Source organism: Lissotriton vulgaris, chromosome 3_1, assembly GCF_964263255.1.
Source record: "Lissotriton vulgaris chromosome 3_1, aLisVul1.2, whole genome shotgun sequence".
Taxonomy (NCBI): domain Eukaryota; kingdom Metazoa; phylum Chordata; class Amphibia; order Caudata; family Salamandridae; genus Lissotriton; species Lissotriton vulgaris.
In genome coordinates this window covers 549,551,619-549,575,751 of record NC_141689.1, presented here as the reverse complement: position 1 = coordinate 549,575,751, position 24,133 = coordinate 549,551,619, and the positions used below count along the sequence as shown (strand labels likewise).

The window sequence follows — 24,133 nt, the reverse complement described above, 5'->3', positions numbered from 1 at the left end:
CCTTCCACCCTACACAGTTTATGTTGCTAAGGCTGCCCCTTACTCCACATAATGCCATTACTGAAAGATTTTGGCAGCCCTCGGAATGCACACGCGGGCTATAACCATCCTGTCTGCGGCTAGCCTTCTGCCTCTAGGCACACTCTACATTTGCCCAGCATGCCCCAGCTTGGGTAGATTTGGGTTTAAATGAAGCCTTCTTGCAGGTTGCAGGTCTGGTAGGTCTTCTTCCACTGACTCCTTGGGTGACATTGGGTAGACATGATTGTCTCATGCACACGTCATTTTTTTAAACTTCTGCGCTCACAGTTATAATTACTTTGATTATTTTGCTGGCTCTTTGGCCACCTATTTCCAATTGCCCACCAGTGCCATACAGTGTCGTACCTTTTATAATATCTTTAAAAATCCTGAACGTGCCCCCTTGAGGACAGCTCTCTCATGATGCAATCTTGCCTCTAAACACTAAGCATGGCCCTCCTCTGTATACAGTGTTCTGTTGACTGTGGGCTTTAATTTGACATACTAATAGGAAGCCCCATAATATTCTACAAGATGTCTCCAGTTCATCGGCTTAATTCATCTGTCACCTTCAGTGTTTCTTCAGTGTTTCTTTGGTGCCTTGCAAAACACACATACCAGTACTTTCATACATTCAACTACCTTAACTAATGTGTTTGTTTGTTTTGTAAACAAGTGAAGACTTTGGATCCAGTGTATTTTGTACCTGTGGAAGATGATGTACTTAAGTGCTCTGCATGGCAAGGTTTACCAGTCTTAAAGGATATTTTGCATTAACCAATGTAACTTATTCAGTGTTGCCTCAAAGTAAAAATGCCCCATTGCTGCGAATTTACCCACAATCTACTACACACAGCTTCCATTTTATTTATTTTTTAAAGTAAATTTACACACACTCACACATACCTCCCTATATCAATCCCTATCCCTCCTTAACTCTAACCCCCTTTACCACTTTCCCATCCCCTATTAAGAGCATATCATGTAAAACTTGTACACTTCAGATGAGCTCTGCTTATACATTGGCCCACGCTTGTACAGCCATCTTTGCCCCTGAGTGTCTGTAGTAGAGCAAGGTTTGCTCACAGTTCGGTGGTCACAGAGATCATCTATACATTGTCCTTGTTAGATCTTCCTTTACCCACTGTATACCAGTGGACCACCAAGTGCTTTAGTGTCATGACACCATTAGTATGTTCATGGCATGCAGTTAAGTAGTCACACAAACCCTTACAACAAGATGGAAATCTGCAATATGCCAAAGATGATACACAGCTGGGTATCTGGCAGCAACCCTGTATTTCACCTATAATCACAACAAATGACATTGTATTTGTCAATTTAGATATGCATGCCCAGATAAAAAATTAAAATGCATGAAAATAATTGTTTGAAAAACGAATTAAAATATTGTACATTCCATCAAAATAACCTTCCTTGTGTGATGACAGACATCCTTTAAAAAAATAGAGCTTTAAATAATAATGCAACTCCTATTCCACCTCGCCAATTCGAAAGCAAATGGATTACTGACAGTTATAATGCCAGTGTGAACTAACAAAGGCTTCAAAAATGTTTTTCTGGTGGCCATCAAAGTAGGACACAACATTTGAATATGAGTCGTTGCATCAGGTTTATCTGATGTAGAAGTGCAGTGGTAGAGGTGGACAAATTTAAATTCCCACCATTTTACTAATAGTTCCTTTTGTAATATGATTAAGCTATGCAGTCAATTGCTTTCCTTTCAAGAATGACGCTGTATATAGGATCAGAGACTGTAGTTTCCATGTGTGAAATATGCGAGCAGCCTTAAAGCACCACCTACTGGTGGCATCATATTACAACACAAATCCAGAAAAAAATATTTTTTCAATGTGCAGATTAGCTTCAGCAAGATAAAAAATGTGTAGCCTGAAAAACATACAACTTGGCAGAGAGAGGAAATGGGGAGGGTTTCCATGACACGGCTGTTCCTACAATATATCAGGAAGAAAACCATTTGAAAGGTTGAGTAGAAGGAAAGGTTTCTTGCTCTGTTCAGCAAAAAGGAAATAGCCGAACAGTAAAGCATGCGAAGGGGGAGTGGGGGGGGGGGAGTATGAAGATGCACGGGTCACCAATAAAGATATAAAGTGAACCATTGCTTTCTAAAACAATAAGCTAGTTTGCAGGACATTAAGCATAAGACGCAGTTAAAGGGAGAAGACCACTTTGTAGAAGGCCCACTGCGGAGTGCACAAGGCAGGTTAGTATAGCGTTTCAAGATAAAGTGGCAAGGAGCACCATGCAGGACTGAGCCCACTGTGCAGGCAGTGTGATTTGTAAATAATGTTAAGGGGCCAACGTGGTGTGTTCTACAGTGCAGTTGTAACATGCATAGCGTTATCCAAACAAAATAAAGGTTAGACATTGTGTTTTAGTTGAGTACATCCTGGCGAGCATGTAGGGCAGATCTCGAAGAAAAAGTTGTGGTTAAGAAGAAAGAGTAATTAAAAAAAACGGCAAATCTGATTACAACCCGCATTTGGATTCTCAACCCCTCACAATTCACAAATCAATTTCAACAGTTCGAATTAAGTTGAAGAACAGTGCAGCAGCTTTCCGCTTGAGCAACCCGAGTTAAGTGGTGTAAAGCACATCTACTCCTGTACAATAGGGGAAAAGGGTAGTGACCATTGACAATACAAAAGCAAATTCTTTGACTGCGGATGTTTCTCTTTCATTGCATTGAACATATTACGATCGTCTTCATCAAGCAGCCAGCCGGCCATGTGGATGATCGTCATGGAAGGGAGCCGGGCGACACACTGGACAAACGACTTCACTGTCGTCGCGTGACACTTGAATTGATGGCTGTAAATCCTGCTGAGGGTCAATTCACTTAGGGCCGGCATGTTGTCCAGAGTTTCAAAAAAAGATCTCCATCCTGCTTCTGTTATCGCGTGAATGGTTATCAGCTCCAACATTTTAGTTTTTTGTAAGAATCCCTTTTTTGCTGCCATTGCTGAAATAGAATATTGGGGCAATTAGCCTCTCTCTCTCTCTCCACACACACACACATACACACGTTGTATGAGTTACTTAGATTTGTAATTAATTGTACTATTGGTAATCAGATGTATATATAGCTATTTGATCATTTGAAATTATATATCTATATATATATATATGTATGTATATATATATATATATATATGTATATATATATATATATATATATATATATATATATATATATATATATATATATATATATATATATATATATATATATATATATATATATATATATATATATATATATATATATATATACACACCCCCACACAAAACAACAGGAATATATAACGCTCACTCAGTAGTTGCAGAAACATTACGGGGGGAGATTTAGAAAAAAGTCATGCAACGCAGTGCAGACTCCCGCGAGGCTGTGCTGTGTGACAGGGAGGGAGCAGGAGAGCTCCATATCCTCAAAGATATGGCTCTCTCCTCCCTTTTCCCTTGCGCCGCCGCTGATTACAGCAGCCATGTGCCATGCACACACAGGCCTGGACTGGCCGTAGCGGGCACCGGGCAATCCCCCAGTGCGCTGCAAAATCGGCCCTGTAACAAAATCGGCCGAAAACCGGCCCAGCAAAGCGCTCCCCCAACCAACCCCCCCACCCCCCGTGGCGAGGGGGGCGAGCACTTTGCCAGGACCGGTTTTGGTTCTCAGTCCGGCCCTGCGCACACACCTTAGCGCTGTAGTGCTAGGGTGTGTGCATGAGTCCAGAATAGGTTTTGTACATGAAGGGTACCCTGCCCGTACAAAATACTGTGCTAGAGCAAGGGGAAGCTTTTCCCACTTTGGATGCATGCTGCACAGTGCAGCATGCATGCAAAGTTGGAAAAGGAAGGAAAAAGGAAAGCATTTCTCCTTACTTGGCCCAGCTGAAAAGGGCGCAGTTTTCTCAGGCTAAAACCAATCTACTGTTTTTAGTAAATTGCGTTTAGTGTGAGAAACCTTGGGTAGTTGTATGGGAACATCCGTGCACCACCCTAGGTATGACCCCAAGGCGCAAAGTAACGCGAAGCAGCACATTACTGTTACACTATTTCCAGCCCTAAACAAGTTTAGCGCTGGAAAGTAAATTGCAAAAAAAAGATTTTACTTCGTTTTGCGTCACTTTAGTGATGCAAACACGGCGCAAAAGCCTAGTAAATCTCCCCCTACGTAGTTTATTCACCCAGGTCGTGTGTTTCATTGAATAAACTACGTGAGGGCATACTTACAATAAACTGGAGCAGCTCTAAAATTGGTAACAACGGGCTGTTTAAAAACACAGGGAGGTACTGCAGTCACAAGAATGCGGTGCACCCACGCATTTCCCCTAGCACTGGCGCTAATTTTAGCTGCCTACCGCCAATGCGGGTACCCTTGCACCACAGTGCAACACGCGACCCGCAAGCACCACCAGCTCATCTGCACCACCAAGAAGAAATCTCTGAAGGATCGACTGGACAACAACGCCCACGACAGCAAGTAACTCTTCAGCATCGTCAAGGAGTTCTCCAACCCCAACACCGGCAACAACAACATCACCCCTTCACAAGATCTCTGCGACTCCCTCGCCTCGTTCTTCCACCGCAAGATTGCCGACATCCACAACAGCTTCGGCACACCATCCTCGCACCCAACCGTCGAACCGACGCACCCCACCGCTACCCTCCGCACCTGGACCGCAGTGACCACCGAAGACATAGCCCGCACGATGAGCACCATCCACTCCGGATCTCTGACTGACCCCTGCCCCCACCACGTCTTCAACAAGGCCGACTCCACCATCGCACCCCAACTCCGAGACGTCGTCAACACCTCCTTCGACACCGCAACCTTCCCGGAGAGCTGGAAGCATGCCGAGCTCAGCTCCCTACTGAAGAAAACAACAGCGGACCCCACCGACCTCAAGAACTTCCGCCCCATCTCGCTCCTCCCTCTTCCTGCCAAAGTCATCGAGAAGATCGCCAACAGACAGCTTGCCGCCTTCCTCGAGACAAATGGATCCCTCGACCCCTCGCAGTCCGGTTTCAGAGCCAACCACAGCACCGAGACCGCCCTCATCGCAGCCACCGACGACATCCGAGCTCTTCTCGACAACGGGGCGGCACTCATCCTCCTTGACCTCTCCGCCGCGTTCTGTATCCCTTCCTGCACATTTACAATCACTAATGGCGATTCGTAACTTCTATGTGCGGTTCACTGTACAGCACACATAGAAGTTGCAACTCACCCTTATTTAATGATTGCTTATATGCAGGAAGAGACACCTTCCTGCACATGAACAATCACTAGTGGTGATTTGCTCTTTCTATGAGTGCTGCAGAATGCAGCACACATGGAAACAGCAAAAACGAGGAGAAATTAATAATTTCTCCTTGTCTCACCAGGATAAGACCAGCTTTTCCCTGGTCTTATTTTTGGCGCTGCCTCATATTTACGCCACCCTTGTAAACAGGGGGCAGTGTCAAAATCAATGGGTGTTGTGGCAGAAAGCCCACTGCAACACCCATTGCTCGCCCCTTTCAAACTAAGGGGGTCATTATGATCGCGGAAGGACCGCCACTGCCGTCCTTCCGCCATGACATAGTGATTTACCCACCACCAAATTAGGATGGCAGTGGGTATCACGGCGGACGCAATGTCCCCCAAAGGCATCAATTGCCTGGCAGATGGTGCAGGGCCCCTGAAATGGTGGTGGTGCCTAGAAGGCACCGTTCACCAGATCAGGATGTAGGTTTAGGGCAGTCTTTCCATGGCGCCGATGTTGCCATGGAAAGGCTGGTGGGGATTGAGTTTGGGGGCCCGTTGTGAGGGGGTGTCACTGCACTACCATGGGTACCCCCCTTCATTTCCATGCACCAAGTGGCAGGCACCTCATGGTGCCTGCCACGTAGTGCAGGGAAATGCTGTGGACACACATTTCACATAGCGTGCAGTGCTGCAGTCAGCAGCACCGCCCTCAATGTGAAAAGTCCAGGATGCGCCCGCCAGTATGGCGGGCGCATATTAATTGTAGTAGTGGGACCGCCCCATGTCTGGCAGGTGGTCCCAAACACTGCTAAGATGGCAGGTGGTGTAATCAGCCCCTAAGTGCAGTGTAAAAAGGGGCCTTATTTACAAGGCGGCGTTAAGCCACAGTAAGTGGCTTAACGCTGCCTTGTATGAGGCAAATGGCTTATCGTCACTAGAAAGCCCTGAAAAGTGACGATCTGGTGGCGATAAGCAGTTGTAAATATGTGGTGTCTCTGCAAATACTGAGTGCGTAGTATATTTTTCTGTTGTTGTGCATTAATATTACTGATTAATAAAATATTTATATATTGCCAATAGTAAGTAAGACATTTGTTTATTGTGCAGTTAATTAAAACCATTTCAAAAATTGACCATCTCTTATAAGCAATAAAACCTCAGTTTAAAAAGGCTGATAGCCACAGTTAAAAAGACACGTTAAGATTGTGGAACAGATCCACTCCCCCGGCCTTGGTGACCCATAGTCTTGTTTCTTCATTTTTGTTAGTAGAGATTAGCAGCAGTTTGTGAGATAGGATTACCCCCCTTATCAGAGTCTTGGCTACAGAGTGATGACATGATGAAAAGTGCAAATTTAAAGTGCCTAGTGCCGCCTCAATATCCGTTGATTTGTGCAAAAAATATCATATAGTTAGCCTATTGATGCTTTCCTTTGAGGCTTACATGTGCAAAAATGCTTGAAATTATGTGCTTAAAATGCTGTTATGGTTGTATGCACTGTTTTAATCGAAGATCAGATGCAGTTAAAATTTTTACCAGGCAGCAGCTTATTTGAGTGTCTTTGCCAGAGAATCCATGATGAATAGACAGCTTTCAGAGTTCGTTGAGACCCACCAACTTCTCGATGAAACGCAGTTTGGCTTTAGGAAAGGGCATGGGACAGAGACCGCCCTGATTAAGGCCTCTGACGAGATCAGGGCAATCATGGATCAGGGGGGGGCGGCTGTCCTCATCCTTTTGGATTTGTCAGCGGCCTTTGACACGGTCGACCATGCCACCCTAATCGACCGTGTCACAGCTCTGGGCATAAGCGGTATGGCCAAGGATCTCATTTCATCTTTCCTGGCAGACCGTACCCAGACTGTAAGGCTGGGAGATTTCTACTCACCCACCTCTGCACTCCCTTGTGGAGTTCCACAAGGTTCCTTGCTAAGTCCCATGCTATTTAACATTTATGTAGCGGACTTAGCGAGGGTAATAAAGGCACATGGAGTACGGCTAACATCTTATGCAGATGATACCCAGCTGGTCCTGGGCATCCATAAGGACGGCTGCACTGTGGCAGCCAACTTCCAGAGAGCTATGCTTGAGGTCAGTACCTGGATGGCCTCTAATTGTCTTAGGCTCAACTCGGACAAGACCGAGGTTATGACCTTTGGAAAACTCTCTCCAGAATGGTCTTCTAACTGGTGGCCGGAAAAGCTCGGCTATCCACCTGTCCCAGTGGAAAAAGCCAGAAACCTGGGAGTCATTTTTGACAGCAAGTTGGTATTTGACCTTCATACAAACAAGGTTGTGTCGTCTTCATTCTTTATTCTGAAAAAGATTAAGAAGCTGCTGCCTTATCTCCCTCCCTCAGCTGGGAAGACTCTGGTCTCTACCTTAGTCTTCTCCAAAATGGATTATGGAAACGCTCTCTTTTTCCATACCCAGAAGCGTATCATAACAAAGCTGCAATCCATCCAGAATGCGGCAGCCAGGATTCTCCTGAGCATTCCTCGCCGCAACTCCACCACTCTTGGCATTCGTCAACTCCACTGGCTGAGAGTAGAGAGCCGCATTAAATTCAAGGCCCTCTCCATTGCATATAAGGCAGTACACGGCATAGGACCCAGGTTCCTGACGGAAGCCTTTCAGCCATACACTCCTAGACGGCAATTAAGATCGGCCAATACCAACCTCCTCACTGTTCCACGCACAAGAACGGCCACCTGGGGAGATAGACGTTTCTTGGTGGCCACCCCAAAACTCTGGAATCTTTTGCCACATTCCATCAAAACTGCCCCGAATCTGATGAGCTTCCGCAGGCTCTTAAAAACGTGGTTATTTAACCAGTGAGAGGATGACTGACCCCAGTAGCTCCACAGCGCCGAGACACCCCAGGGTATTTGTTGCGCTATAAAAATTACGTAAATAAATAAATAAGAGAAGCTTGCAAGCACCGCTTGTCTGCACAACCGTATTTGTTTTTTGTTGAAAATAGGTCTAAGTAGAAACCGGCGGTCCCGCATCAGCTCACGGCAAATGGTTATGATATGGACTATGTCCTCCTCTCCTTCCCCACAAAGACGGCACATTACTGGCTTTTGAGGGCGCAGCCAAGGGGGCAGATGGTATGCAGATGGTAATAAACCTAACCGAAATTTCTGAAACTTCTCTTTGATGATTTTGGAGAAGTTGGAAAGGAGGTAAGCTTGAGGAGTCGCTTTACTGTAGGATTGTATAGTGAGCCAGCCATGTGAGCGTTCTGTCAAGGCCGCTTTGTCTTGTAAGATAGACTCTTTTTTAACAATGCTATTTACGATTTTTTTGAAGCTTGACATGGTCCCCGACGTTGCCCAGAGTTGCCGTAACCCTAACTGGTCCAGTGCAGTGTCCAAGAAGTATCTAGCTGGGCAAGTTTCTGTAGTTTCTACTTCTCTCCACAAGTAGAAGTTTAACGTTTCTGGCTGCCCTTTTTTGATCTTGAACCAGGTTTTAACAAAAGCTCCTTTTCTGGCTAGCTCCTGTCTTTGTATCCCGAATTCAAGCCTCATTTGCCCCGGAGATGTATATCCAGGCAGCCCGTACATTATTCTCAGCGCTCTTGCGATGGTGCCATTCAATGTTTCCACGTCCCTCCCTCTCATGGCTTCACTTCCATAGGTGATTGATAGAAAAAGTTTGGCCTGTATCACCTTGGTCAGAGGGAGAAAGCTTGGACCAGCGGTTATATTTTTCAGGTTTCTTAATGCTACCGCTGTTGTTATTCCCCTCTTTTTTTTTGCCTCAAATTGTGCTTTGTAATGGTCTTTGCTGTCAATCATGACCCCCAGATATTTGCAGTCTTGTACAACTTCAAGCTTGACTTTTGCCGGGTGCCAGTTGTATTTTATTTTTATTTTCCGGTGATTTACACATATGACTTTTGTTTTGTCTTGGTTGATGCTTAGTTTGTTGGTATCTGAGTATTGAGATGTAATGTCCAGCAGGCGTTGTAATCCTATGGGTGTTCGACTGATGAGTACTAAGTCGTCTGCGTATAGGAGGTTGGATAGCTGGCGACCTCCTAGGGGCATGCGCTTTGCTTCCGTTAAGTTGGACTGAAAGCTCGGCCATAAATAGTTTGAATAGTGTTGGTGCTAATACACACCCTTGTTTTAATCCTGAAGTTGTGTTCATCTTTATCGATAGATGGTCTCCTGCCCCCAACTTTACTTGTACCCAGGTGTTACTATGCAGAAGGATTAGTTGTCTTAGTAGCAATGATGGGATACCCAACATTTTTAGTTTTTGCCACAGAATATTTCTGTTTATGTGATCAAATGCTGAACTATAATCGATGAAGCAGATGTACAGAGGCTGTTTGATTAAAAGTGCAGCGTCTATCATTAGTGAGAGGGCGGAGATGTTAGTGGCAGTGCCCATGTCTCTAAGGAAACCGGTTTGATTGTAGGGTATTGCTTTAATTTCTGTGGCCCATGTGGTTAATTCTTGAAGGAGTACCCGGGCATAATATTTGGCTTCCTTGTCCAGAAGAGCTACCAACCGATAGCTGTTTGGATCGCTCCTGTTGCCTTTTTTGTAAATGAGAGAGATTATTGAGCCCCTCCACGATGATGGTAATATTGACGTCTGCAGGATTCTATCAAAGATCGGTTTTAAAACTGTAGCCAAAAATTCAGGGTCTTGTTTGAATAATATGGGCAGGATCCCGTTTGGGCCAGGAGCTCCTTTACGTCCACCTTTCAAGGTTCTTTTGTGAACTTGGGTGTTTGTGATTGTGAAGTTCTGTCCATGTTCTGCATTAAGGTTTGGCTGGAGCGGTTGATTTTCCATACTAGGCACAGGGTTATTTAAGCCAGTTTGGGGAGTCTGTTCTTTGTTAAAGTGAGGTTTGTGGTAAGTTATCCATGCTTCTTCTGTGACATTGGAGCTGATGCACTGGCCTTGCGGGTTAGATAGGGCATTCAAAATTGTGCGCTGTTATTGTTTTTGATGTCGTACAGGAGTCTGGCCCAAAGAGATTCTTCGGCTTCCTTTTTGTTTTGCCAAATAGGTTTTTTGCGAGTAGCTTTTAACTGCCTCAGCTCTTGTAATGCCGAGGGGGTCTTTCTTCAGCCTCCGTAATGTGAGGTTTATCCATGCTTTAAGTCAAAGTGGGAATCCCTGGAGTCTACTTGTTCACCTATGCCCTCAGCCCTGACTTGTCAGGGAAGAAGAACCTATAGTGCACTGTGTATCAGGTAATATAAAAAGGTTTCTACAAAGAAATAGAATCGTTAACAATCTAATTTTATTAAAAACCAATGCCTAGGCAGTAAAAAAGCAAGGCAAATTCATACAAATCATTACAATACAGTTTAAAATCCAAGGAATGTACCTTGAAAGGATCATACACAAATAGAAACAATGTTACACAAACACAATGGTAAAATACACAGCTAATAGAGACATATCTAAAACATATTGGCAATTGATGGACAAAAGACAAAACTACATATCATGACAAACCCCTCGTATCACTGTGGCTCACAGATATCTCTGCCACTTAATATTCCTAGATCCAACGGCCTAAACCACTTGGACTCATGTAAACATTAGTGATAATGTTGGATATCCATCTAAAGTTTACCAGGCCCTGACTGGATTCTTTCTGTCAAAAAACAATGCGTCGACGCGTTTCGGTGCAGTACAATTGATTCTGTGGCACCTTCCTCAGGACTTCTCTTGCTGGGGTTTCAAGAAGCGGTTAGTTACACCGTATCTGTAGATATATGGGAAGAAACGTACGGAGTCATTTATCGTACATGGTACCAGTTTCTCTTTATTCAGTCTGTCTTGACTCCTCATATCTTAGATGGGTGTTACTTATTATCCCACTATAGATTAGATTCCAGTATTGCCTATCGGTCCCTATCTTCTAATTATTGGATGGTTGCTCAATGGAGACATATCTTGATACTGGTGGTATGACAATCAAATACATCAGAGAACTCAATTTTGTTTACGCTGTGCGTTACATCTAGTATAAGGCCCAACCACATTTACAGTATATTTATTAAACACATAGCATTACATTCCCTCCGAGTCATTTTCAGTGTGGAAAACCGGTTTGTCTTTACTTTAAACTAGGGAGGGATTCTACTGTAAGGGTCCTATATGAAGTAAAAGAAGTTCAATCTCACCCCCAACTAATGTAGGAGATGTTCCAGTATAGGATCTGCTTTGCGTTGCACTTTGATTCTGCAAGCTTTAGTGTGGATATTTCCTATCAAATGATATCCATGTGTTAGCAAGAGTTATCGCATGATACATGTTATCACCTAACAAGATAATTATGTTGTTCTAGTTACCTCTCTCCTGATCTAGGAGCTCCTTCTCTTGGGGTGTCTTCCTTTCGTATTGTCAAACTATTTCACAGTTTGTTTTGGATATCTATAGGGGTAAAAAACATAGTATCTTTTCTGTGTCTTGCCTATATTCCTGTTTATAACCTAGTGATTGGTATGTATATGTCTTACCTCTTAGTGTTTTAAAACGTTCCTTGAACGGGCATAGAATATCGTCGGTATTCCCAAGAACTGGATATGTTCTGTTAGTCAAAATGGGTACAGAGGAGCAATTAATACTTTTTCTGTGGTCATGTCTAGTTTATCATTCTACCAAGCCTCTTGTTAAAAAAGTACACTCCCTTCACTACTCTTGTGCTACTCTCATAAATTTACTGCTGGTGTCCAGCCTTCTCAGTTAGCATGTCAATTTTTATCTATGGAGCAAGGCTTACATTCTTCTATGCACCTTCTGTTTTATGTGGTAGTCTGTCGTGCCATTAGAGGGGTACTAGACTACTTAGAGACATCCCCACTACCCCTGAGATTAATTACGGATTTACATCCTGACTCTAGTTACAGCCAGGGGATTCAAGTATGGAGGCTGAACATACTCCCTTCCAAATAGCGTCTAGGGCGCTAATGAATTAACTTCCTTAAGTGAACCTTGCTTTAGGCTGTTTTAATTTGTCGTTATTCCGTCGGTTGGAGCCTGGCCGTAAGTTTTGATGAGACTTTATTCTCCTGTTTCGAGAGTGGCCCTTTATGTCTCCGTAGCTGTTACGTAGGGCGTTTATGAATGCCTCCCAGCCTCCAATTATGTCGGGGTTGGCTGCTTTCCCTTCTTCCCAGAGCTGTTTCACTTAAGAGAGGAGTCCTTCAGGATCATTGGTGCTACATTTTACTCTTCTCTTGTTGTTGGTATAATCTGAGCAGATTGAGTTTGCTGGGGGCAATTTGTATGATGATGGCTCTTCTACCGTGATTTCCTGGGGTAAGTGGTCGCTGAAATCTACGTTGTTACTGCGTTGTTCACTGTTGCTGTTTGTGGGCTATCTCCAGGGAATCTGCTGTTTAATGCGCGTGAGCACAGTTGCTCTAAGAACGACAATAGATTTATCCAGATGTTTGTGAGTCTTCCATCTGTGTTAATGTCTTGGGGCATTTCCTCCCAAGCATATGGATCCTCCCCTGAGTGGTTGTCATCAGCTTGTCTCCTAAGCATGTTTAAATTGAAGTCCCTTGTGATTATCCAGTTTATTGCCAATAGTACAATTGATTAAAGTCTCATGTAACTAATATAACAAACTACAGTGTATCAAACACCTTTGTCAGATATTTGCTAAGCCAAACCGCCCTTTGCAGGAGCGAACTGATGTATAGAAAGAAAACCAGTCCTCTTAACCCAGTCAGTCTCCTTTGGCAATTACATGGCCAGTCCCTACTAAAGTGAACTCACTTCTAGCATCCAAAATCCTCAAAGATACATAGGAAGGCACTCTACATATTTGGGAGAGGGTGGTTAGCAGCCTGGCCCTGAATTTTGTTATGATGGGACAGCTTCAGACCACATGGAAGGACTCACTATTACAAGTGACACATCGGTAGCAGGAGGATGAAAGGAGCCCACCCGCATACCATAAACTCTGGATGGGGATTTGAGGATGAAATACGTAATGTGTAGATAGTTGAGCTATATGGGGCGCAGTGGGGAGGAAATTACCATTTCCAGAGATGCCATTTTTGCATCCCTCTATGAGGGATGCTCGCTGAGGGCTGTGAAACAGCTGGGGGCAATAATAATGATTGATCTGTGGAGTTGCAAACCCCTTAATCTCCCCATTGGGTCAGAAGTCAGTTTTGCTTCCTGACAGGTTAAATTCTTACAGAGCATACAAGGGTAGTGCATGTAGCGGCAGTTAATATTTGTAAAATGTAAATTTTTGTAAGTCATATTCCTCTTTAAGATTTTGAAAGGTCTTCATGTGTGAACCCTGTCAGACATCTCCTAATTTAGCTGGCCCATTCAGGGGTTCAATGATAGAATATCAATGTTAAAAATATTGATATTCAAAATATCTAGAAAAAAATATATAGACTACCATACCTAAAAAGTGCAATAGCAAATCAAAAATATCGATGTAAAAAAGAAAGATAAAAAAATATTGATTTAAATATATATAGAAAATAGAATACTATATATTAGATATATTAAATATTAATATTAATGTTAACAAAATTAATTAAATGTAATTTACATTTTTACAAAATATAACAAATAAACTTAAATTAAAAAACTAAACACACAAACATAATTTATACATATATGTTCACTTAAATTTTTTTTATAAACTATTGTCTTTAAAATTATATAAAAATATAAATATACATAATTTTAAATATAAAAAACATATTCTAGAATAAATTAAAACATTAAACAATGAAAAAATAATTAAACTTAAAATGCCCAACCCAATCAGTAGGCAAAGTGTTGGATAGCAAAATAATCAAATTTACTATTCCAACTCCAGTGAGTGCAAAAGTAGGGAAAATGTTGGATAGCTGGTGGTAAACATTACTATTCTCACTCCAAAGAGTGCAACAGTAGGGAAAGTGTTGGATAGTGGAGGGGTAAAAATTACTATTCCCACTCCAATGACAGCAACAGTAGGGAAAGTGCTGGATAGCGGAGGGGAAACAATTACTATTCCCACTCCAGTGAGTGCAACAGTAGGAAAAGTGCTGGATAGCAGAGGGGTAAAAATTACTATTCCCACTCCACTGAGTGCAACAGTAGGATAAGTGTTGGATAGCAGGGAGGTAAAAATTAGTATTTTCACTCAGGTGAGAGGAAAGTGTTGGATTGTGGAGGGGCAAAAATTAATATTCCCACTCCAAAGAGTGCAAGAGTAGGGAAAATGTTGGATAGTGGAGGGGTAACAATTTGTATTCCAACTCCCCTGAATTCAACAGTAGGATAAGTGTTGGATAGCAGAAGTGTAAAAAAATGTATTCCCACTCCAGTGAGTGCAACAGTAGTGAAAATGTTGGATAGCGGCGGGGTAAAAATGACTATTCCCACTCTAGTGAGTGCAACAGTAGAGAAAGTGCTGGATGGCGGAGGGGTACAAATTACAATTCCTACTCCAGTGAATGCAACAGATGGGGAAGTTTTGGATACCGGAGAAAAAAATTGACTATTCACACTCAAACAAGTAAAAAATAATATATTTCTTTAAAAAAAATAATAAACAATATTTTAAAAAATATATACAAATATTAAACACATAAAAAGAACACATAATAATAAAATACATTTACGAAAAATAATTCTTTTAAACTAGGAATTATTTACAGCCAAAATAATTAATTAAACCATAAATGTATTAATTTTATTTCCTACCCTATAACACCACACCAATAACAAAAAACTTCAACACCATTTAATAACATTTATTTACATAATTAACATAATTGTCAATTATAAAAATATTATTTCTAAAAAACGAATAAAGATTAATTGACTACACACACTTCAACACTATAATATCCACAACACACACCTAAATGAAACTATAAAATAATAAAACAGAATTAATACTTATTTTAAAAATAAAAACTATTACTATTAACAAATAATAATTAAATATTTACATTTTATTTAATACTAAACTTTTACCCGTTTAAAAGTAAACACAACACACAAAAAATAAACATTCACCAAAAATAAATATCAAATAACATTAATTAACTACTAGGGGGTCGATTCCGATTCAGGAAACTAATCCGTACTACGTTTCGTATTCGTAGCCGTTTCCGTCCGAATCGTCCGAATCGTGTAGTACGATCCGTTGCGAGAGAATACATCCGAATCATTGCGAACCGTACGAACATGAAGGGTAAATCCGTACGACATCGACCCGCACAGTGAACCATACGATTTCGTAAAAATGCCGTACGACCCGCCAAGTATGATCCGGACCGGGGAATCAGTACGCGATTCGTATGGTAAACGTCGCGTATGAGCAATTCGTACGGAGGGGAACACTATCACATACGCACCGTACCCCTAAAATCAAGGGGTGTACGTAAGGGGTGTACGCACCGTACACATACGACCTTGGGGTGTACGAACCGTACCCCTACGGTCCGTACACCTACGATCATGGGGTGTACTCACGGGGACATACGCACCGTACCCCTGAAATCCAGGTGTGTACGCACCGTACCCCGATGCACCGTACCCCTGCAGTCATGGGGTGTACGCACCGTACCCGGGGTGGGGGGGGTCCGTTTTGTACGCATTTTGAGGTGAAATCTGCTTTTACAGACGTTTTAAGCTCCCGTAGAAAAAGAGTCATACGGAGTGTTGTCGATACGATTCGTACTTGCTGGGTCGGAAAATGCAGCTTCGATAAATACAGACATCACGTACTGCGCGTTCCGAATGCGATTCGGACGGATTAGTGAGTTGTGCGGTCTTCGGTATGAGAACTGCTTTGGGTACACCTCGTACTACATCTTACGTACGTGTACGGTTCTGCATACGATTCGTACGGGAAAAAAGCTCCGTACGGCTATTCGGAGGGCATTTTACCGAATCGGAATCGACCCCTATCTGTTAATTAATTAAACACAAATTACTTCTCACCCTTTACTCCTATAAACACCACAGCACACACCCTCAAATTATTGAAACAATTCCCATAATTAATTACCAATTAATTAATTAAAATTAAATAACAACCAATTATTAATTCATAAATAAAAAAAATACTTCCGACCCTTTACACCTACAACAACACAACACACACCTACATTTAATTACAAAATTACCATAATTAATTACCAATTAATTAATTGAAATTAATGAACAACCAATTAATAATAAATTACTTTACACATTTACCACTATAACATTTCAATTAAACAATGATTAACGTGTGCACTGCCCATCCTGGCTATCAAGATTGACAGTCTTGGTACCAAAGTGGTCTCGATAAGTCGGGCACTATCAACTGAGATACTATCCTAAGCTGGTTTAAGATTGGTCTCCGTATAAAGTGCTGAAAGGAACTGGCCTCGCTTCGCGCCCTACAATTTCCTTACCAGCTTATAAGCTGAGTTGGCACAATACACGACTAGTCGGCCTATTGCTCTGTGGTGGTTTTCTCTTTGGTTTTGGTAGATTGGAGCCTCGCACATAAATGAGGATAAAAAAAAAGAAAGAAAAAAAAACATTTCAATTAAACAAATATTAATACATAAAAATAAAACAAATAAATGTAATATAATTAATATTTCTTCCCACCCTATTGCCCTATGAACCAACGACCTGCTACGGAACTAAAAATGCAAAATTCTAAATGTTTTTTTAAACAAATGTAATATAATTAAATTACTTCCCACCCTTATTTTTATTTATTTATTTGAAAAGTTTTATAGAGGGCGAACAAGACCCAAAAGGGTATCAGAGCGCAGTACAGAGTTAGCACCAGCAAGTATACAAAACAAGTATACAAAACATAAACCAGGTAAGTGAAGTTACAATATTTGGGAAAACATTCAAAATTAGAGAGTATAGTGTTTCGGAGGTGCCATAGAGCGCTCATAGTAAAACATCATACAATAGAAACGACCAAGATGTGCGATGTGCCACAAAGAGTGTAAGCAGAAATAAGGAACTAACAGAATCAAAACAGTCCAATGCAGTTAAAGGAGCTATCTAGGACTTGAACAAAAAGAGGGCAAACACATATAATAATAGAATATCAGAATCAGATAATAGAATATCAGTGAAAATAATTCAAAGTTTTTGTTCTTGACAAAACACACAAGCATGATCAATGGGTTAACATTTGTTAATTAGTTGCCTTTTGACCAGTTTTTTGAAGGAGGTCGTGGATGGATTGAATCTGATCTTGGATGGCAGGGAGTTCCAGATTCTCGGAGCAAGACCAGTTGTATGATTTTTTGTTTTTGAATCGTGGAGGTTTCAAAAGAAGGGTGGATGTACTTCTCAGGTTCCAGCTGGAGCCCGATAGCTCATGCTTATTTGCAAGGTAGTATGGGGTATTGTGGTGAATGGCTTTATGCATCAGACCTTGAGTCGTATTCCTGCTTCAATGGATGACCAATTTAGCTGCAGCAAGTCGGGTGAAATGTGATCAAATTTCCTTGAACCCGGTAAAAGTCTGGCTGATGCATTCAAGGTAGCTCTGAGTGGGGCCAAGCTAGCTTTGGGAAGTCCTGCTAGGGTCACCAGCCCATATTCCAGTCTAGGGATAATCAGAGATTATCGGGGGTAGGAATGGTTTGATTTTCTTCAGTATGTTGAGTTGGAAATTGGCACTCCTAGTAGTAGCACTGATGTGAGCTTGCTTATTTAGGTGTTTACCCAAGGTGATACCTAAGGATATGGCAGAGTCTACAACATGAGATGTATAGTTCAGAGCACGTAGGTGTTTAATCCAGTCAAGGGTAGGAGCAGAATGATTAGGTGGGGTGATCCAAAGAAATTCAGTTTTGAGCGTATTTAGTAGGAGATGGTTCTGAGCTAACCATTGTTGAGTTTGGGCAAGTACAGCATTTAAAGTTTTTATGTCCTCTTGCGAGGAGATCTTGTGGTACAATTGCGTATCATCCGCATACATGTGGTATTGAATGTTCGCTCTGTTCAGAATGACTGCCAGAGGCTCCATAAACAGGTTAAAGAGAGTGGGTGATGGCGCAGAACCTTGGGGCACTCCAATCAGGACGGGGCATTGGCAGCGAGGTCACGATTAACTTTGACCCTTTGCGTGCGGTTGTGAAGGAAGGAGGCAAACGAGTTTAGGACTGGGCCCAAAAATCCCATCCTATGTTGTAGGAGCTCGATCAGGTTTTCATGTTTTATGGTATCGAAGGCTGAGGATAAGTCTAGAAGGATCAGGAGACAAGGGACATTTTGGTCAAGGGCTCTCACGGCGTCATCAACAATGTGAGTTATTGCCATTTTAGTGCTGTGCCCTGCTCTGAACCCTGATTGATGAGGGTCCAGGAGTTGATATTTCTCAATGTGTTTGCAGAGCTGCGAATGTACACATTTTTCAAGCACTTTAGCTAGAGTCAAACTGCTGGTGATAGGTCAAAAATTGTTTGGATCGGATAGGTCCGCATTGGGCTTTTTAGGAATGGGAGTAACATGCCTAACTTTTAGGTAGTCCGGAATCTTTCCCTGTGAGAGGGATTTATGAATGATCCTAGACCAAAGAGGAAGAAAGGCTGGGATCAAATCTTTATAGAGTTTGGAGGGTAGAGGATCACCAAAGTGGTTGGAGGGTTTGATGGATCCCATGTTGCGGAGAATCTCAGAGCGGTCTGGTAGAAAACTGCTCCAAGAAGCATTGTTTTTGAGAGAGCAGCCCAAATGCGAGTATGTCGGCGTGGATTCTGCCACCTACCCTAATCCTGCATGCGGTATCATGGATAACAAGGTTGGAGTGGCAGGTGATAGTTCCAGCTCTTTTTTCCTTATTTTGTCAGTGAAGTGAGCTGTGAAATCATGGCCACTAGGAAGCAGGGGTAACGGAGTAGAGCTCTGGTTAGAAGATTCGTTAGATTGTTCCTTAATGATTTCGAAGAGTTTTTTTGGTCTATTTTGGCTCCATCCAGCTGAGTTCTGAAGTGTTTGATTTTTGCCAAGCAAATGTGTTTATTGTAGACTCTTCTCACTTTACTCAATTGAGATAACTTAGTGGTGGAAGGAGAGTTTCTCCAGATTCTCTCAGAGAATCTTAGATTGCGCCGTTCCTCGTTTAGGGCACCATTAAACCATGGCTTTGAGTGTTTGACTGGGATCCTTTTGAGCAGTGTCAGAGCAATAGAGTCAATAATGTTAGAGAAAGTATTAATGTAAAGTTCAGAAAGATCATCCATTTTGGACAAATTTGGGGGGGGGGAGTTTGAAGTCTATTTTTGGCGATAGAAGTTATCATGTTAATGTTGCGGTTTCTCATGTTTCAAGTCAGTTGTTTCGCTTTTAGGGGTTGACCCTGTCGAGCCGGTCCCTTGTCTAGGATTAGGAAGGGGATTTGAAAATGATCAGACCAGTCACTAGGTAGTATTTCACCTGTTTGTATGAAGTTGTCTTTGGCAGTGATGAGGTCGAGAGTGGTTCCTTTTTTGTGAGTAGGACCTTTACATAGCTGTGAGAAATTGAGGTCAGAGAGGAAAGATTTAAAAGAACCGACAATTGGATCATTTGTTTCATTCCAATGCAGGTTGAAGTCTCCGAGGAATATGTAGTTGATCCGAGCTCGAGGTAATGATCTCCATGATTTGCTCAATGAAGACTAGATTGTCTCCAGGAGGTGATAGATTGAATGCAGCACGGAAATCTTATTCCATTTGTTCCAAATTTCAGATACTACCTGTTCACAAGAGGATTAAATATTACCAGAAGATTGTTTTATTGTGAGGTTGGAGCAATGAATGCAGGCAATGCCCCCTCCTATTTTACCAAGTCGATTGCTTCTTAGAATGGAGTAATCAGAGGGGATTAAAATGTCAAGAATTGGGGAGGAAGTGTCATTGAGCCAGGTTTCAGTGATGATCAAAAGGTCCAGGTTGTGCGCAATGATGAGATCAGAAATATCAGCTGCATGTTTCACAGCAGATCTACAATTGAGTAGCATCGAGTTGATGTGCAGTTTGGAAGTGACCACTTCTGGAGAGGAGGTGTTTATGTGAAGTAGGTTCTCAGTGTTCACATTACTGAATTTAGGGCTTGGTTCCGTGTCAGGGTCTGCAATGATTGAGGGGAATTTGAGAGCGGAGTTGGGGTGAACAACCGTCTTTGAGTCAGTGGAGGTCCCAAGGAGGGTGAAGCTATCTTCATCTGATAGCTGAGGTAATGGTCTGAGGGGCCGAGAGTGGTGGTTAGGTAGAGGCCTAGAGCTCCAGCTGGAGCTATGATAGGAGAAGAAGGCAGTGAGGTCTTTGGTTGTGTGCAATTTCTGCGGATTATACATTTCATTCCTCAGCACGGTGGGTGATACCCAATTCTTCTCCATCTTCAAGGAGAGCTGCAGAATGCTTTGCACCAACTCTTTGACTACAGAGATATCATGCTTGAGGTCATTAATCCTCTTCTCAAGGTCATGATTATTTGAGCAATTATTCGCAGGAGTATCCTGCGCAAGTATGACGGGTTCCGCTGTAGTATGGTTGGTAGAGGGTTGGGTAGGACCATTGGCATGGTTATTTAGAAAGCTAGCGTCATAATCAAGCTAGCAAACAGAGCTAGAAGTAGGAGCGGGTATAGGAGGAGTGGAATTCAGAGGAGTGGAGGGTGGTGAAGTGTTTAGTGGAAGTGTGGGTGAGTATTGGTGATTCATCTGCTTGTGGGAGACATCAACACGTTTCTGGGCCCTGCGATTGGAAGATCCAGGGCCTAAGGGGCGAGTATCCAATCCTATCTAACTGTTGGAGTTAGAAGGGTGTTCCACACATCCGTGATTAGAGCGAAATGCATGTGTCATAGGGGATTGAGGGTAGGAGGTGATGCACGGTAAGGGAGTAGCAATGGTGTGGATGGCAACAAGGTGGGAGGTACTTAGGTCAGATAAGCCTTCATCTGCAGGGCTCGTGATGTGGGGAGTAGGGGTAGCCTCTGTTAAGTTGGGTGGAGCTGTGGGGGACATGTTAGCATACCCTAGCGTGGGTAATGGGACGAAGGGGACGTCAATCACCTCGGGATCAGAGCCAGAGAGTGGCACGTTTTGAATACTGGTGGAGGCATTAGAGGTATTGGTGTTAGTTAGATTGTTCTTGAACCTCAAGAAGCATCATTGAAATGCTGAGATTCTGGTCTGAGGCTTAAAAAAGTACATTGCCATCATGGTAAAGGGAGATAGTCAGCTCCGCCATAAGTGTCATGGATGGGAGCGTGGTTAAACGAAAACCATGCAGAGTTTTGGTCTGTTTGCAGCACAGCATGGAGGTAAGGGTCATTCTCCAATGCGCTCTTCTGTTGGGGTCGAAGATGAGATCAGTGATAATAGTGCCCTTATTTGAGATATATGTGTCCGATATTAGTGTTTCGGGCCATCTCTTGAGTATATTGTGCTTGAAAGTCTTCTCAGCCTTTATTGATAGGTTGGGAGGGGGGTAGATGATCTTAACCAAGTTTACACCTGATTGGACAAAGGGGTTTGATGCATGATAAGTATTTTGTGCCTTGTTGTCTGATGTGCGTATTGGGTAGCGATTAAAGGAGCCAAAAGTAAATAAGGGGTGTAGAGGTACCCTCGTTTAGTAGGGGGTCCTATTTGAAGGAAGGGAAGCTAGTGTCCACTCGCCCAAGAGGGTTGAGAATGCCACTGCAAGGGGGCAGATAGTAGGCAGGGAACAGTAGATTAGGATGGGGATCCCAGCAATATGGGAGTAAGCCTGAGGTAGAAAAAATAATAATTTTCAATGCGGAATCCAAACTAAAGTTATGAACTTCTTAGGTGAAAAGTACTTTTGTTTTAAAAAGAAAAGAAAAACTACACATGTGAGTAACAATGTTGTTTGCACAAGAGTCCAAAGACGTACCTGCTTCAGAGGTTAAAAAGTTTGTTGTTCCGACCAACTTCGAGGCCATTTTGAGTGGTGTCCATTTTGATATATTGGCTAAAAAGTGATTGAATAACCTTGAGAGTCTCCATTTTGAGGCTCGTTAGAAATAGGTAGAATAGACAGAGACGTGCAGACTAAAGGAGGACAAAGCCTTGAAGCCATTATTGAGCTGCCATTGTTGCAGGGAAGTTTTAGATCTTAAAGCCACTTACCCTGTCCAAGTAAAGAACAAAATGGTAGTTAGCGACACTCATTGGCACCAGGCAAAAGCAGTAAGAAGGTAGCAAGGCGGAGAGCAGCCACTTTTGCTTAGACTACAGCTATCTGTTGCAGACACTTTGGAACTGAAATATTGCAGAGGCAGCTGCAACAAAGTAGCTGGCCCGCTCATCAATCTCTTCCAGATCCAGCTGCTTGAAAAAAAAAAAAGAACTCTCCCGGCAGATTGGGTAACCGATGATTGACACCTTCAATAGAAAGGGTCTCAGGCAGAAGAGCCACGAGCGCCGGCGAGCTCACTTAAAGAGCCAAAGGAAACACCCTATTCCCCTATAAACCCACAACCCGCTACGGAACTAAAAGCGCAAAATTCAATTAAAAAAAATTAATAACTACTAAAAATGTAATGTAAATACAAATAGAGAGTGAGGGTAAACAGGGCTACTTTCCTACCCCTTACTCATGATAGTTACCAACAAAAGAGCGCCTATTTAGATGTGTTCCTAACAAGACAATGTGCCCAAGTCATAAAAAACCCAGATAATGAACCTGGGTGGTCAAGAAACTAACAGGACAAAGTAAAGAAAAACTATTTTCTAAAAAGAGCCCTCACTCACCCTAGTGATGACATGCTTCATCATGGGGCTCGTCAGAGGGGAGACCAAATATCCCCCCTGTGTGCTTCGACGCCTGCAATTGCAGCGGAGCTGGTATGTCAACTATGTTATGTGAAAAATAGTGAATAAGTGGTGACATTAAAAGATCACAACCGGAACCCAACAACTTTATTAAGAGATCCAGTTGTTCACATTAAAATAGTGGGATCACTACGGGTTGAAATTAAAGCCCTAGTGATCTTGTGTAAGTGGTCGACATGTTTCTGCTGTGTTCTGCTTTATTTGGCTCAGCTTTCTTCAGGACCACAGAATTGTGATAAAAGAAATATTATTATATCCCTCCAGGGGTCCACTCAACTCAACTATGCTTTCTCAAGTGTAAGTGCTCTCTGTTGCTATATATGGAAGCTCCACACTAGTCCAAAACAAGCCCGCCTGTGTCTTGTACTCCACCTCATCCTCTTTAAGGTAACAGTTTCCAATCATTCTTCTTCCAGAAAGTTATTGGCTAACCCACTTGCCACCAAAAAGAAACCCAATTCCTCCAAACGTTGTGACTACACATAATACATGCATTTGGAAGTTATTGTCATATATGCAAGCAGGGTCATAGGGAGTGTTCCACACAGACACAAAGCTGTATAAACAAACATTAACCAATTCAAACTCTTTCATAGCATTGAGGCATATTTTTCAAATGAATCTGATTCCAAAATGACTAGCCCGTATTTGTGACTCACCTAATTCTAGTAGTGCGCTGTCATCTAAAGAAGTCCTTGTGAATCTAAGTATTTTTAGGTTTTTGAGATGTTGGAGTTGTTGTACAATGGTTGTTGCTGCCCCGGATATTCCCGTACCGCACGGGAGGAGCAGCTCTTCCAGCTCAACAAGGGAAGCTAAGGACATGGCTGTGAAGAGAGGGCAGTTAGTGAGTTAGAAGGAATTCACCACAGAATAAAGGATTTAATGACAGCAACACAACATCATCCACTACAGTAAGCCACTTTCAAGCTTCCAAGCTCCTTGAAATTACTGAAACCAAACACCTAGAATAGAAGTTTGAGGCTGTTGGC

At 42.5% G+C, this 24,133-nt stretch overlaps 1 protein-coding gene across 3 annotated transcripts in view; it reads right to left on the bottom strand.

Moving 5' to 3' along the window:
* Positions 1–284: 284 nt before the first annotated feature.
* Positions 285–24,133, bottom strand: part of LOC147726770 (baculoviral IAP repeat-containing protein 1-like) — a 929,669-nt gene continuing 905,820 nt past the window's right edge. For 2 of the 3 annotated variants that reach the window (XM_086960817.1, XM_086960818.1), the window contains exons 13-14: positions 23,801–23,968; positions 2,529–3,025 (exon numbers count right to left, since the gene is read on the bottom strand). In XM_086960817.1, the coding sequence (XP_086816943.1) occupies positions 2,661–3,025; positions 23,801–23,968 (533 nt within the window). In that variant the 3' untranslated portion in view covers positions 2,529–2,660. Of the gene's footprint in view, positions 3,026–23,800; positions 23,969–24,133 lie in introns of all 3 variants that reach the window. The other variant, XR_015309289.1, reaches the window with a different exon arrangement.